Below are 13,988 nucleotides of genomic sequence, written 5' to 3'. Positions count from 1 at the left end.
TTGGTTTTGGACAAAAAGGTTATTTTTAGCTACAAATATGGTATTTATGTCAACATGTAAATGTAATGAGGTTATTATTGCTTTAAATGAATAACTACATATTTTATTAAAAATTAGTTTTAGTTTTTAGTGCTATAAATACAAAAAGGTGTAACTCCCATAAAGAAAACCCCTTGGGGTTCCCAATTTTTGAAAGTGGAAAAGGGTGCTGAGAGCAAAAAGTTTGAGAATTGTTGATTACGGAAAAAAAGAAGATTAAGAGAACATGGCATGTACAGGGAAGAAGAAAGGGAGAAAAAGGAAAGAAGAAATGAAAGTCCAGTGGATGTTACGGTGATGGATTTGGGCTCACTACTATAATTTTGCTCCACAGAGTAGAGAACATGTCACGATATATTAGACAGTGGCAAGCACAATATTAAGTTAGAGCTGGATTTGGGCATCGGCAAGCGAAAAAGTTTCATCCAATTTTATAAATGTTTGAGAGGAAGAAAACAATGAGTGCCTCTCCTCTCCAGTGCACTCACCTACTCTCTTGGGAGAGGAGTTGGACACAGGCTGTGTGGCCACAGTACAGGGCGTAGGCCAGGGGTGTGCTCTCCTTGGTGTCTCGCAGGTTGCTGTCCATGCCCAGCTCCAGCAGTGACTGCACACAGTCTGCCTTCCCTGCAGCTGCAGCCCAGTGCAGCGGTGTCCTGGGGGACCACATGGGAATGGCACAAGGGTCAGAGCACAGAAATGGCACAGGGTGCTCAGCTGGCAACAGTTGTCTAAAGTCTGGATGTGGCACGAAAAATGTGTGGCTATTTGCAGTGTGGAAATGGTAAGTTAAGTATCAGATGGGGCTTCAGGATGCTGCAAACTGTCCTCCAGCTATAAGCATTCTGGAGCCTTGTACCCTTCTCTGGCTTTCTTGACGATGTCCTAGAAGAGGAAGTAGTGAGTCAAAAGCTATGGGCAATTTTTTTTTAAGTTTATTTATTTATTTTTGAGAGAGAGAGAGAGAGACAGAGCACAAGCAGGGGAAGAGCAGAGAGAGAGGGAGACACAAAATCCAAAACAGGCTCCAAGCTGTCAGCACACAGTCCGATGCAGGCCTTGAACTCACAAATTGTGAGATCATGACCTGAGCCAAAGCCAGCTGCTTAACCTACTGAGCCACCCAGGCGACCCCAAGTTATGGGCAATTTTAAGGCTCTTTATACATAGTGCAAACTGTCTTCTAAGAACATTGACTCAATTTCTCCCCCTACCAGCTGTGTCCCTATTCCTTCCCTAAACTGAGTGTTATCATCACCTTTAAAAATCTTTGCCAATTTGGTAGGCAAAATGATACCACAGTGTTATTTTCTTTTGCATTTCTTTAATAGTGAGGTGGAAGTTTTGAAATACATTTTTATTTGTCACTTGAGTCTTCTGACTGAAATGACTCTTAATGCCTTTTGGCCATTTTTTTTTTCTGTTATATTGTTAGTTTTTCTTACTAATTTATGTAGGCTCCTTATATATTAAAGATATCAATACTTTTGCAAACATTTTCTCTAATTTGTTACTTGACTTTTAATTTTTATAGTGATTTTCCATAAAAGTTAAAAATAACCACATTTAATTATCTCTTTGCTTTTGTTTCTTTCAGCATTTTATACTTAGAAAGTCCTTCATCAGCCAGAAGGTAGATACATATTCCTCAATATTTAAGCCTTTATTTAATTGTAAAAGCAGTATTCTCTTAGGTAAAAAAAAAAAAAAAAGCAGGAGGCTAGGAGAAAATATTGTCATTTTTAAACTGCTCTGGGAAAGGCTCAATCCTGAGGCAGGGAAGGAAGGCATGGAAAACTTCTAGGCTTTCTGGTGGGGCCTGAACCCTGGGCAGAAGGGTGGCCAAGCAGTCTCTCAGACATGGAGGCAGCCAAGGGGCTAGACAGAAAAGGGCTCAGTTGGAGCTATCTGTTAAGGTGCATGGGCCTTAGTACTTGGGAGAGTAGTCTTGTCCTCAGTGTGGTCAGGATCCCCATGCGTGGATTATGTCTTCTGTCAATCAAGCATCCTCCTCCTCAGGTTATACTACTTCCCGAAATTTGAGAACACTTCATAGGACTGTGTTTCTTTTCAATACAGTGATCAATCACCCTGCTTATTTGAATATGTGGCAGATGTGACTGATTCCATCCTACTTGAGAGAGGTCTCCACACAATATCTATTATGAAACAGGATGAGGCTCCAGCCAGATTATGCCATCCTGTTTAGAGAATATATTGCCAATAAATTCAATAGATGAAGGGTTGGGCATCAATCTCATCAGGTTCACGGACACATGACAACTCACTTTGGAGCAGTGTGAAATACTTCTTTACAACAATTGTGAAGACCAAGTGTTTTACTTCTTCTGACGGCCAACATGGAAAAAGAGATCCGGAAGAACGGGGAAAACATAAATTATTTTGCAGAGAAACGGAGTATATAGAAAACTCCTAACTAATACACACAGAGCCTTTGTGGGCAATCTGCAGTATCCAATTTCAGGTTATCTAACCTGTAATTCCTTTCTTATCTCTAAATTTCCGACAAACACAGCACACAAACACACCTTTACACTGTGATAGCTGAAACTATCAAAATGTGAAGGTGGAGGGCCAGGGCCCATGACTCAGAAAAAATTCATTAGAGGTGGTTGATGAGGTAGTGTCTGAAGAGCAGGAAATGATTGATATAAGCATGCAGCATTGGTTGAGATGTCAGTAAGGAATGATTTATAGGACATGTAAACATTCCTGAGAGAATTCCCAGAAGCATGTAAGGAGAACTTGATAAAAGACTGTCTTTCCTGAAGATAAATGGGTTGGGTATTAAAGTAAAGTATGACCTCACAGGTTGATGAAACTTGAGACATTTATGCTACATGAGCTACTTCTGAGTTATGTGTTCTGTGCCATGGATCTTAGGCTAATTACACCATGTTTTAAATATCATACATCTGGGGCACCTGGGGGCTCAGACGGTTAAGCTTCCCACTCTTGAATTTGGCTTCAGTCATAATCTCACAGTTCCTGAGATCCAGCCCCAAAACAGGCTCCATGCTGACAGCACAGAGCCTGCTTGAGATTCTCTATCTCTCACCTCTCTCTCTCTCCTCCTCCCCTGCTCTTTCTTTCTCTTTCTCTCTCTCTCTTAAAATAAATAAGTAAACTTTTAAAAAATAAATAAATATCACAGATCTAGAAAGTACTTTAATATCTAGGAGGACTAGTGCCTGCATATTTTCCCTCTCTCTCTTTTTTTAAATCACTGCCTTATTTTTCTTCCCTTTGCTTCAAACACTTTCTCTCCACTAGGAGAAGAAGCATAAGGAAGTCACAATTCCTACAAATGGTTAAAGCATTTATACCTATGAAACTTCTGAAAAATTCTACTAAGACAAGCTCACAGTTTCAGTGTGAAGGTACAGCTGCAGGCTGCAGAAAACAAAACAAAACAGAGGGCAGGATTTGGCCAATTGAGGCAACAAGTGAGTTGAGCTTTGGAGCAGGAACTAGATTCTCCTGGAGATTTTACTTCACTTTGAACTCTTGTAGGATCTTATCTTTTGTACTTTTTTTTCCTACCTTGGTTTTACTTTCTTCCCTGAGGCTTGAGGAACTGGATTTCCTTTGCTAAGTGTATGATAATGCAAACTGGGAAATATCCTATTTGGAACTGGTTGTGAAAGTATTTTAAAGTCGGTAAACTTTTCTCCAGCCCTCCTTTCTTAAATGTGTTGCTTTCTTCTTTTTTTTGGTTCATTCACCTTTTCTCTTCATGTAACTTCAGTCCTGTTACTGTCTTACCTGCTCAAGATCAATATCTGACCTTGGGAAAAGGTCTACTTTCAATGATCTACACTTCAATTTTAATTAAAGTCATCATGTTAACCATCTCCAAGTCCTGAGACTCATGTGCAACTCAAGAATTTTTCCCAGGTGTTACAAGAATTTCAGGTATAGGAGAGTAGGAGGTGCTTCTTGGGATTTACCTGAAGTTAAGTAAGTGGCTAATTTTGCACTTCAACAGAAGAGGGCAAAAAACCCATACATAGCATGTAAGCCTTTTACTTATTTTCAATAGTCTTGTTTGTTGATATATTATTCTTGTATTTCCATTGAATCAATGCCTAACCAAAACAAAGATTAGATAAGCAGTGTAATTGAAAAGCTCTAATAGTGATGATGTACGAAAAGTTCTTTGTTTAGAAGAGGGGGGTACAAGGAGGGTACAAGTCTTCTTTCATTGCTGACTACCTCTGGGATAAGTCTCTTCCCCTTTCTGGATCCAGCTTCTTTTTCCTTGCCAATGTATTTTTAATGGTTGGGAAAAAAAGAAAAACCTGAAAAATGTCACATCTAGTTCTGAATACAAAACTTGTCTTACGCTCTTGTCTGGATAACAAGAACTTATAGACTTTATGACATAATCCAGGAATGATGAAAAAAATAAGACTTACTGTTAAGAAATAAAAAGTGCATATATAGCAGGAAGCTGACATACAGAAAGCCTTCTGAGAACATTTAGCAAAAAGTGGAAAGTCTGACAATACTGTACAGTCACAGCATTTCTTTCCATAACAATGATTTTTCCTGCCCTGACTAAAATAGAGCAGTTTTTATTGTCACAAGCACATGTGTGAATATTACCGGCAGTCAAGGATATAGTCATATAGGATAACCCCTTAACCATGTTCTTTATTTTAAGATAAAGAGAAGATGGCTGTTAGTTCCCAACACTTTGAGTTGCTACCAATACCTGTCGTCCACATCCAGAGCCTGCAGGTTGCACTCAGGCACTCTCGCCAGTTCGTTAATAATGTCGCTGAAGCCTGCTGCTGCGGCAATGTGCACACATGTCTTCCCACTCTCGTCATCATAGTTGATTATGGATGGACCCTGGTGGTGGCTCAGGATGATGGAACACAGAATTCTATTTCCACTCTGGAGGAGAGAGTCAAAGGAAGCTCATTATGTATCATCCAGTGCTCTTCCCGGTCTATGAATGTTAAGATAAAATGCAAAGAAAAAAATGCAAAAAGAAAAAGAAAGGAAAGGAAAACTAAAAAGGGGAGTAAACACATTTTAACAAACCCTCCAACAAACTCCCACTTGCCTCTTGTCACTGGAAGGATTTTTGTTTCCCATAAGAGCTAAATTGTCTTCCATCATTAGCCAACTAACAAGGACTTAAATTAAATACAGGTGTGACTGACATGGGGGGGGGGGCTACCTAGACAACAACTGGTTCATCAAATCTATTTTTTGTTTTTTTTTTCCCCAACTAGGGCAGAGGTTGGCCCCTGAGAAACCAGAAAAGTGAAAAAAATTTTTAAACAATGATTTTTTTAATGTTTATTTATTTTTGAGAGAGAGAGAAAAAGAGAGGCAGAGAGGGAGGCAGAGAATCCGAAGCAGGCTCCACGTTGTCAGCACAGAGCCCAATGAGGGGCTCAAACCCATGAACCCTGAGATCATGACCTGGGCCGAGACTGGACCTTAACTGACTGAACCACCCAGGTACCCCAGAGTGAATTTTAATGTTAACAAAATGACCAGGATGAGTACTCGCTGGTGGCAAAATGATGACCAAGATGATCCAGTAATGATCAGATTGCTACAAACTGCATGAAATTTAATATCCAAAAATCCTTGGTGAAAGTAAATGGATCATAATTAAGTAGTTAGTCAATAAGAAATCAACAAATATGAGAAAGAAAGAACTTCAGGCAACCATCTAAATTGGGTCCATCTCTGTGTAGATCTATAATAAACTTTTCATCCTATCTTTGAAAGGAGGCTATTCTACACTTTTTTAAGTAGCCCGTCCAAGTCTTAAAAGTTACCAATTCTTCCTTGATAGTGTCCTATATCTCTTCAGCTTGCACAAATAGGTAAGTAAAATCTGTGCATATTACTGGTGTTGAATACCTTTCATTGACCTGAAAAAAAAAAACTGCATGAGCGTTTACAGTTTCAAATGACAATAAATTTTCATTGGCCAATGAAAGAGATTCTCATTTTATATCATACAATAGAAACTCTAATCCTTCAGATTCTCCTGATATCTCTGGAAAGATTATAAAACAATCCAAATAATTCATTAGCATTTTAATTTTCTGATTGAGTCCACAGAAAGACCCTGTAACTCCATGCACTAGGACTTATGGGTAGAATGGAGGTCCCTAGGAGGATTAAGAGCAGGTTAAGGAAATAGAGGAGCAAGGTATAGTTCTGGAAGCCCAGAGCTGGACCACAAGCTAGGGTCAGAGACCTGGGCAAGAAACAGAGTTGGATTTTTAAAAAGCTGCAGTTTTGATATACTTCAAATGCTGTTCAACGGCTACCTCCTGATACATTGTTCCGTGTAAAATTTCCTGTTGGTCTTCTTCGCGCTGTGTTATCCTGTTTATTTGACCCCACGGCTGGAGTCAGTTTTCACAATTCCATGGAACAGCACTCATTCATTTCACCTTTCCTCTTCCTTTCCCTCCCTTGTCTCTGCATTCTCGGCTCTCCGGATTTCCCATTACTCAGCTTGTTGCTGGCTCACAATGGGCAATTACACTGTGAACCCTGGAAATGTGCTTCCACTGTATGAGAGAGGGCAGCTGACATGAGTTCTACAACCTCTTGCAGGACAAGGGCCAGGGGCCCTCACAACTCTCAACTCTGAGGTGCAGGAAGAGAGCTGAGTGGGCATTAAATGCTGCAACCAGGGCCAGATACATAATGTGTGAGGCTCAGGGCAAAATGAAAATGTGGAGTCCCCTGTTGATATGGCAGGAAAGAAGCTCAGTCCTTTCTTCTTGGTGTCTTTCTTGACATGGCACAGTGATTTTTATTTGCTATTTATTATTGTGCTCCTTTGGGCTGGAGAGTCTTACTACTAGAGCAAACCCTCACAGGTGCCTGGGCCTTCCTCTTGTAACCTGGCACATGCTTGATCCTGACCCTCCTCAGGTCTGTGTCCAGATCCCTTGCCAGGAGGCTGAGAGTTTGTCCTAGAGAGGTGGGGAAGCAGTACTGTGTGAGCCATGGTACCACTGTCCTTTCTGACTTCACTTACAAAACAAAAATTCAAAGATAAAATTAATGAAAATTTTCAGATGGCGGCCACAGAGCATTATACCCCAAGCACAGGGATCTCTTTTGAGCATGGGACCCGCTTTGGCTATACTGGTCACAGGCCCATAAAGTGGTTCCTACCCTTAAGCTTCTTCCTGCTCTTCCTCTCATCTTCCCTCTTATATCCTCTTGCTCCTTCCATCCTTCCTTTGTCTACAACAACTTTTACATTATTTGGATCAATTGATGAAGTTCTATGGCATGCCTGTTACCAGAAGTTGTTTACACTGAACACATCCAAGCTTCTGTGCCTGCTTTATCAATTTTTCTAAGATTCCTTCACCTGATGTTACTTAAACATATTTTGAAGGAGTCTAAAATACATTTAAAACAATCAAGAGCACCCCACCCCCAACATGCACACCTTTTAAAAAAGTACCATTTGAGGGAGAAAACAGAAGCAAAGAGCGTCAGTTCAATGTATTTATTTTGTTTATAATTTCCTGGAACAGCAAAAGAATTCAGGTTGCCAAGGTGATTCAAAGGGCAAAGTGCCCTGTCACAATTCTCTCTTTGTGTGAAAGGGGGAGTGTCAAGCACAGATAGAAAAAACAATACCCATCTCCTCACCCTGTGTCTTCCTCCCTCCTCGCCTGACCCTCAGAGCAGTCATTTTTGGAAGTCACACTGAAATTGTGTTGCTTCCCAGGACTCTGCACCAGCCTATTCTGGACCCTGACCAGGCAGGCCCAGTCAGCAGTGCCCCTGAGGACTGAAGTGTCACACAGCTTCTCTAGATGAGAACTCCAACCTTATCCTTTTCCTCCAAAATATCTTCTATCCTGAATTTTCCAGGCAAGGCCTTTGCCTCTATACCTAGATCTCACTTCTACAACATTGTCACTGTATTTCCTTTTCTTAACTTTTTTTTTTTTTTTTTTTTTGAGACAGAGAGAGACAGAGCATGAACGGGGGAGGGGCAGAGACAGAGGGAGACACAGAATCGGAAGCAGGCTCCAGGCTCTGAGCCATCAGCCCAGAGCCGGACACGGGGCTCGAACTCACGGACCGCGAGATCGTGACCTGAGCTGAAGTCGGACGCTTAACCGACTGAGCCACCCAGGCGCCCCAGTATTTCCTTTTCTTTAAGAAGAAGGTGCTCCCAGGAATAAGGGTGATAGCTACTTTTACTTTGTGTAGACTTTGTGTGCCTGGCACTGTTCTAAGCATTGTCACATGCCAGCTTATTTAATCCTGGTAAGAACCCTGTGAAGTAGGTACTCCTATGATCCCCATATTGTAGAGCAGAATATGGAGGCATGTGGGAATCAAGTAACTTGGACAGAGTGACAGTCAAGAAGGGACATGGCCAGGATGGACAGCCTGTCTGCAGAGCCCTTGCACTTCACCACTACACCATTCTGTCCCTGAGAAAAGGAACGGTCTGTTTATCTGATCCTTCATGTTCATACTGGGGAAACAGAAGTAAAAATGCCTGCTTAGACTGCAATGTCAGAAGCAATGATGTGTGCCTGGCCAAATGAGACCTTTCACAAAGTGAAACATGAGGTGCTTTTAAAGCCTTTGCTCAGAGGGTTGCCATGGTACACCCCCACAGGAATTTGAGGGGCTCAAGAGAGCACTAGTCTATGAGCTGGGGCCTCAGGCTCAGTGGTTTCCTGGTGACAGCATTTCCTTCTTGGCAAGCTGGCCATGTCAGCCAATGGTAGGCTCCAGGCCTGGGAGGCCAGAGAGGGTTACAATGACCAAGGAGCACCAGGATAGAAGGAATGGGGTGGTGCTTAGAAGAGCCCTCAGGAAGAATGGAGAGTGGGATTCCTTTCATTAAACAGGGGAAGTAACAAACTGTACAGATCCTATTCTTATGGAGCTCTGGAATTCTGCATTGAGTGGCCAGATGTGGACTGTGGATTTATTTGTTTTCTGTTGTATTTGTTTTGTTTCTGTCCATGGATAATCCATATAGTTGCCTTCATGTGCTCTGAAAACTGCTGGGAACTACCAAGTGCTAGTCATTTTCACTTTACACCTCGTGAGAGAGGGTTCATAAGAGGCTTTGTGTGATATAATTATTTATAAGAAATGTATATATAGTCATTCAGATAACCAAAATATATTTCTCAGATTCCTGAAAATGCTTCAGAACGATAAAGGTGAAATGAGTGTCTTGTTATTAATGAAGGTGACTTTTTGACCCCACCCAAGGGTGGGGCTGATAGCCAAGAGGACCAACCATGTGATTAGAGGGTTGGAACTGCCATTATCCCCACCCTAAAACCTCCAGAGAGGGGAGAGGGGCTAGAAGTAGAATCAGCTGACAGCCCACGACTTAGTTAAATCATGACAATGTAATAATGCCTCAAAAACTTTTTTAGTTCTTTTTCAGAGCTTCCATGCTTGGGGAACCAGAAGGCTTCCATGTGCTACCAAGCCAGGCCTCAAGGTCCATGAGGATAGAAGTTCCTTTCTTTTGGACCTTACTCTATGTATCCCTTCAACTGGCTATTGACTCCTATGCTTTATCACATCCTTTAATAAAATGGTAAATGTTAGTGTTTCCCTGAGTTCTGTGAGCTGCTCTAGAAAATTAATCAAATCTGAGGAGGTCAGTGGAACTTCCAGTCTTTAGCTGGTACATCAGAGGCACAGGTAACAGTCTGGGGCTTGAGATTGGCATCTGAGGGGCAGCCTTGTGGGACTGAACACTTAACCTTTGGAGTCTGATGCTATATCCAGAGATATCTGTCTGTCTGTCTGTCTGTCTCTCTCTCTCTCAAAAATAAATAAACATTAAAAAAAGAATTTTGCTATAGGCAGATGGCTAAAAAACATTACAATATTCTTACTGTAGACCTTTTTTATTCTAGGTGACCTTCCAAAGAGTCTTTGTGGAAGATTTTGGACTAGTTTTTATTACCACATGTCTGGGGAATAAGCTCTATGGTGGCTTCTTCTTGGAGGGCACTCCAACCACCTTCCTTCTTTTGGAAGCAGTGGCATATTTGCATCACTTATCCCATGATGGTGATTAGATAAATCATCGCTAGGGTTGTAGATCATACAGCCCTCTTAAAGGTGAGAAGAACTAGCCCATCAGTTAAGCTAGAGCCAGATATGTCAGGCTGAGAATGAAGCTCCAAGGAAAGATCTACTCATCTACATGAGGTGAACATTTGAGAGTTGAGAGTCTAGGGCTAACCAGATTAAAAAAAAAAAAAAAAAAAAAGGTGCCTAACAGCCTAGCTCAAAGTCTGGAACTATCTTCATGGTTAGCCCTTTGGACCCAGGCTTTACTGCTTGGCCTGACTCCAGAGGCCACTATACCCCAAAGCCTGGGGCTAACTCTCCTGGAGAGCTAGTACAAGACAGAAATTGGAGGGATGGGGCATGAGGCATGGTGACCCTCAGCTGCTGAACTACTTCATTTCATAGGTTTTCTGATACTTTGGAAAACAAACAAACAAACAAACAAACACAAAACACAAAACACACACACCAAAAAACTATAGGAAAACAAACTACTATAGTATAGGAAGCAAAGAAACAAACAAAAAACAAAAAACAAAACTCCTTTCTTGCTCTGTTAATGTGTAGAAAGGGGTTAAATCCCACTTTTGTCTGATAAGATGAAGGCCTCCAGGATATCTCTACCCTGTCCTTGCTAAATGTTATGACTAGGGATCTTTCTGCTGAAATGAAGCCTAGCAGAGAGTAATACTCAATAAATATTTACTGAGCAACAAATAAATAAATGAGTAAAACAAGCCTTACAAACTACAAGCAAAGCCAAACAGAATACCCATCCTTTTTAGCTTCTCTGTCTTCTCCTCATTGTCTTCTTTCTTTTACTATTTCACTTGTGTTCATTCCTAGGTGAGTCCCTGTTATTTTCTCCTTTTACTGCATCCCTTCCTCACTATAACCAAGCACTGGGGAGCTGACACATGTGGCCACTTAAACTTAGGTTGCCCTTCAAGACTTCAGTTTCCTAAGCAGGTTGGCCTTTGCTCCCAGAATGATGGATTTTGCAAATATTTTCTTTGCTTACTTTGGGCTTAGTGGCTTTGTAGTCTTCCCGGGAGTCATATGGCCTGGGTGCCTACGTGGGCACTGGGTGTATCTGGTCAAATGACAACCTCCTTGTGCACTAGTTTCTTTACTCGTGAATTGAATAGTGGGATTACATGATTTACTTTGGTCCCTTGCAGCGCTGAGATTCTCTCACCTTAGGAATTAGACCCCACTGGTATATGACACTTATCCATTGTTATTCTGAATATATTTAGGGTAAAAGTATATTTATAAGACTTTGATTCAATCCAGAAGGCTGACCACAGGTCTTCACTACAGGAAGGAGGAGGATTCCATATTGGACCAACTGGACCAAACCAGTCTCAAGCACTAGAGGCTTAAAGGTTATATTAAAGAGCTATTAGGGTGTGTGTGTGTGTGTGTGTGTGTGTATTTAATTTCCTTAACCACATAACTACATACTGAATGAACAAACATGAAATAGTTGTTTTTTATTATCATAATTCTTTTCTTTCTACCCTCCCTTGAAAAATGCACTGAAAGAAAAGTAATTCTGAGGAAGATTCCAAATAAACACATTTTCTAGTAAGCAGAGGAGGGAGCTAGTGGCAAGATTTGAGGGACAGTAGATACTTGCCACCTTCACTGACCAGCCATCATATCTATGCTAGAAATCCTATGATTAGAAAAACCTCCCTGGTATTAAGATTTGTACATTCCTGCAAGACTCAGTTAAGGTAACAAATGGTATTCTAAAGAAAGAACCCAATAAGCCATTAATCTCATTGATTTGAGATGGGTAAGTTTATTGGACAGAATTCAGTGAAACCTCTTGGAGGACCTAAGATTCACAAAGATCTGTTCTGGGTCTTGAGACACATCTACCTGAATAAGGCACAATACCTTTAAGCACACAGTCTAGAAGGAAAGAATCAGGCATCCCATTGCCTACGCCACCAGTCCTAGATGTTTAAGAAAGCACTAAATGTGCAACTTGGAGGGAACAATTCTGGAAGGGAGCTTAATAAAGAAGGTGGCATTTAGTTAGGCCTTCAGGAATAAGAAAGAATATGTAGAAATTCTTCAAGTGGAAGGGATGATGTGGGGAGTGCAAGAAGGATTTCACCAAAAGAGAAGAACGTGATTAAGGTGGAGACAGAATGAATCTCTGGGAGTGGGTAGGGGGTGGGGAGTGGTTGCTCACAACAGTAGGTGTTAGCCCAGGGAGTTTGTTCTGCACCAAAAAATGGAACTCTTTGAAGGTTTTTAAGCCAAAGACCAACAGTGACCATAACTGTTTTGGTGGGATAACAGTTGTATTCATACATTCCTTTGGGATTTGTTGAAAGAGCACTTGGTGGCAATGTGAGAACAGAATGGAGAAGAAAAGGGCTGAAAGTAGGAATACAAATACTGAAACTGTTCAGGTGAAAGATGGTAGAAACCTGAGCTAAGGAAGTGATGGCAGGTGTACAAAATTGTCTCTACTTGCTCTTCCAGGCTTACCCTCCAAACTTTTTCCATCCTGCTCTTTACTTTTTAGCCTGTATGAATTGCATCAAATGGACTCCTTTGTTTTCCTGTTGGGTTTGGCCAATGAGTGGCACTGACAGGAGATGGGTGTAGGAGGACAGAGACTGAGGTGTTTTTATCATTCAGTTCTCTCCCTGCCAGGCCACAGTTTGTTCATTCCATCAAAGGCTACCTGTACTGTCCTGGGACCTCTCCTACAGCTCTAGCTTTTTCTGTCTTAGTAACCGCTCCCTTCCATGCCCTCTTAGGCCCAGATGCCCTAATGGCAACGTACTGTGGTATGGAAATAGCCTCTTCATGACTCCCTACCAGATTTATCCCATGCAAATGGGCTGTTTCCTGGTACAACCATGACCTATACAGTGGGGATAGAAAGTAGGTAACAGAGATGTGGGAACGGAGGAGGTAGAATTGAGGAGTCTTGATAATGAAGGGACAGTGAAGGGAGATAAGAAAGGAGGGTTCATGGACCATGCAGAGGCCTTTTGGCTTGGGCTACCAGGAAGATGGGAGTGTGGCAGGAAGGAGAGATCACGGGTTAAGTTTGGACATGACCAGTTTGAAGTGTCTGGGAAATGATGTAGAGAGGCCCAGGAGAGCTAGAAATATGAGTCTAGAGTTCAAGAGAGATGTCAGATGGAACTCACTGAAGGTTTTTAAGCCAAGGACCAACAGGGGCCATAACTGTTTTGGTGGGATAACAATTGTATTCATACATTCCTTTGGGATTTGTAGAAAGAGCACTTGGTGGCAATGTGAGAACAGAATGGAGAAAAAAAGGGCTGAAAGTAGAAATACAAATACTGAAACTGGTGAGAATGTTCTGATGGGAATGATAGCTGAAGCAACAGGCTTTCTGAGGAACAGAGTGAGAAAAAGACTGGGAACTGAATTTCTGCCTTGTGGAGGAGAGACACCCGTGTGGACTCCTGATAAATCGGTGTCCTCACATGCTCTGAAGGGACTGAGATGCCATCAAGAGAGACTGGATGGGGTCAGGGCTCTGCTCAGTGCTAACCAAGACAGAGGCAAGCACCAGGGTCTCCTGGGAAGACAGGAGGGGCGAATGAGGGCAGTGGGCCCACAGGAGGGCACCACCAGTTACCAAGAGACCTTAGAGATGGGGCAGAAGCCCAATTCCAGATCACTTCACGGACCTAATGTTTCCAATCTTTCCTGCCTTGGTTAATCTGGGTCGAATACAGAGGCTTTATTATTTCAGAGTGCTATAGCTTTAAATGTGGTCTCATGTGGTCCAAGAGAAGAGCAGGAAGTTCAGGGAAAGGAATAAATGACAAAGGGAAATAGACTCATTC

At 41.8% G+C, this 13,988-nt stretch overlaps 1 protein-coding gene across 5 annotated transcripts in view; it reads right to left on the bottom strand.

The window, feature by feature from the left end:
- The window catches only part of ANKRD55 (ankyrin repeat domain 55), a 514,150-nt gene that overhangs the window by 14,283 nt on the left and 485,879 nt on the right, over positions 1 to 13,988 (bottom strand). For 4 of the 5 annotated variants that reach the window (XM_053907354.1, XM_053907353.1, XM_019414283.2 and 1 more), the window contains 2 exons: positions 4,778 to 4,962; positions 528 to 695 (listed from right to left, as the gene is read on the bottom strand). In XM_053907354.1, the coding sequence (XP_053763329.1) occupies positions 528 to 695; positions 4,778 to 4,962 (353 nt within the window). The remainder of the gene's footprint in view (positions 1 to 527; positions 696 to 4,777; positions 4,963 to 13,988) is intronic. The other variant, XM_053907355.1, reaches the window with a different exon arrangement.

Source organism: Panthera pardus, unplaced genomic scaffold (assembly GCF_024362965.1).
Source record: "Panthera pardus isolate Hobbes unplaced genomic scaffold, ASM2436296v1 HiC_scaffold_2, whole genome shotgun sequence".
Taxonomy (NCBI): Eukaryota; Metazoa; Chordata; class Mammalia; order Carnivora; family Felidae; genus Panthera; species Panthera pardus.
This window is presented reverse-complemented; position numbering and strand designations above follow the sequence as displayed.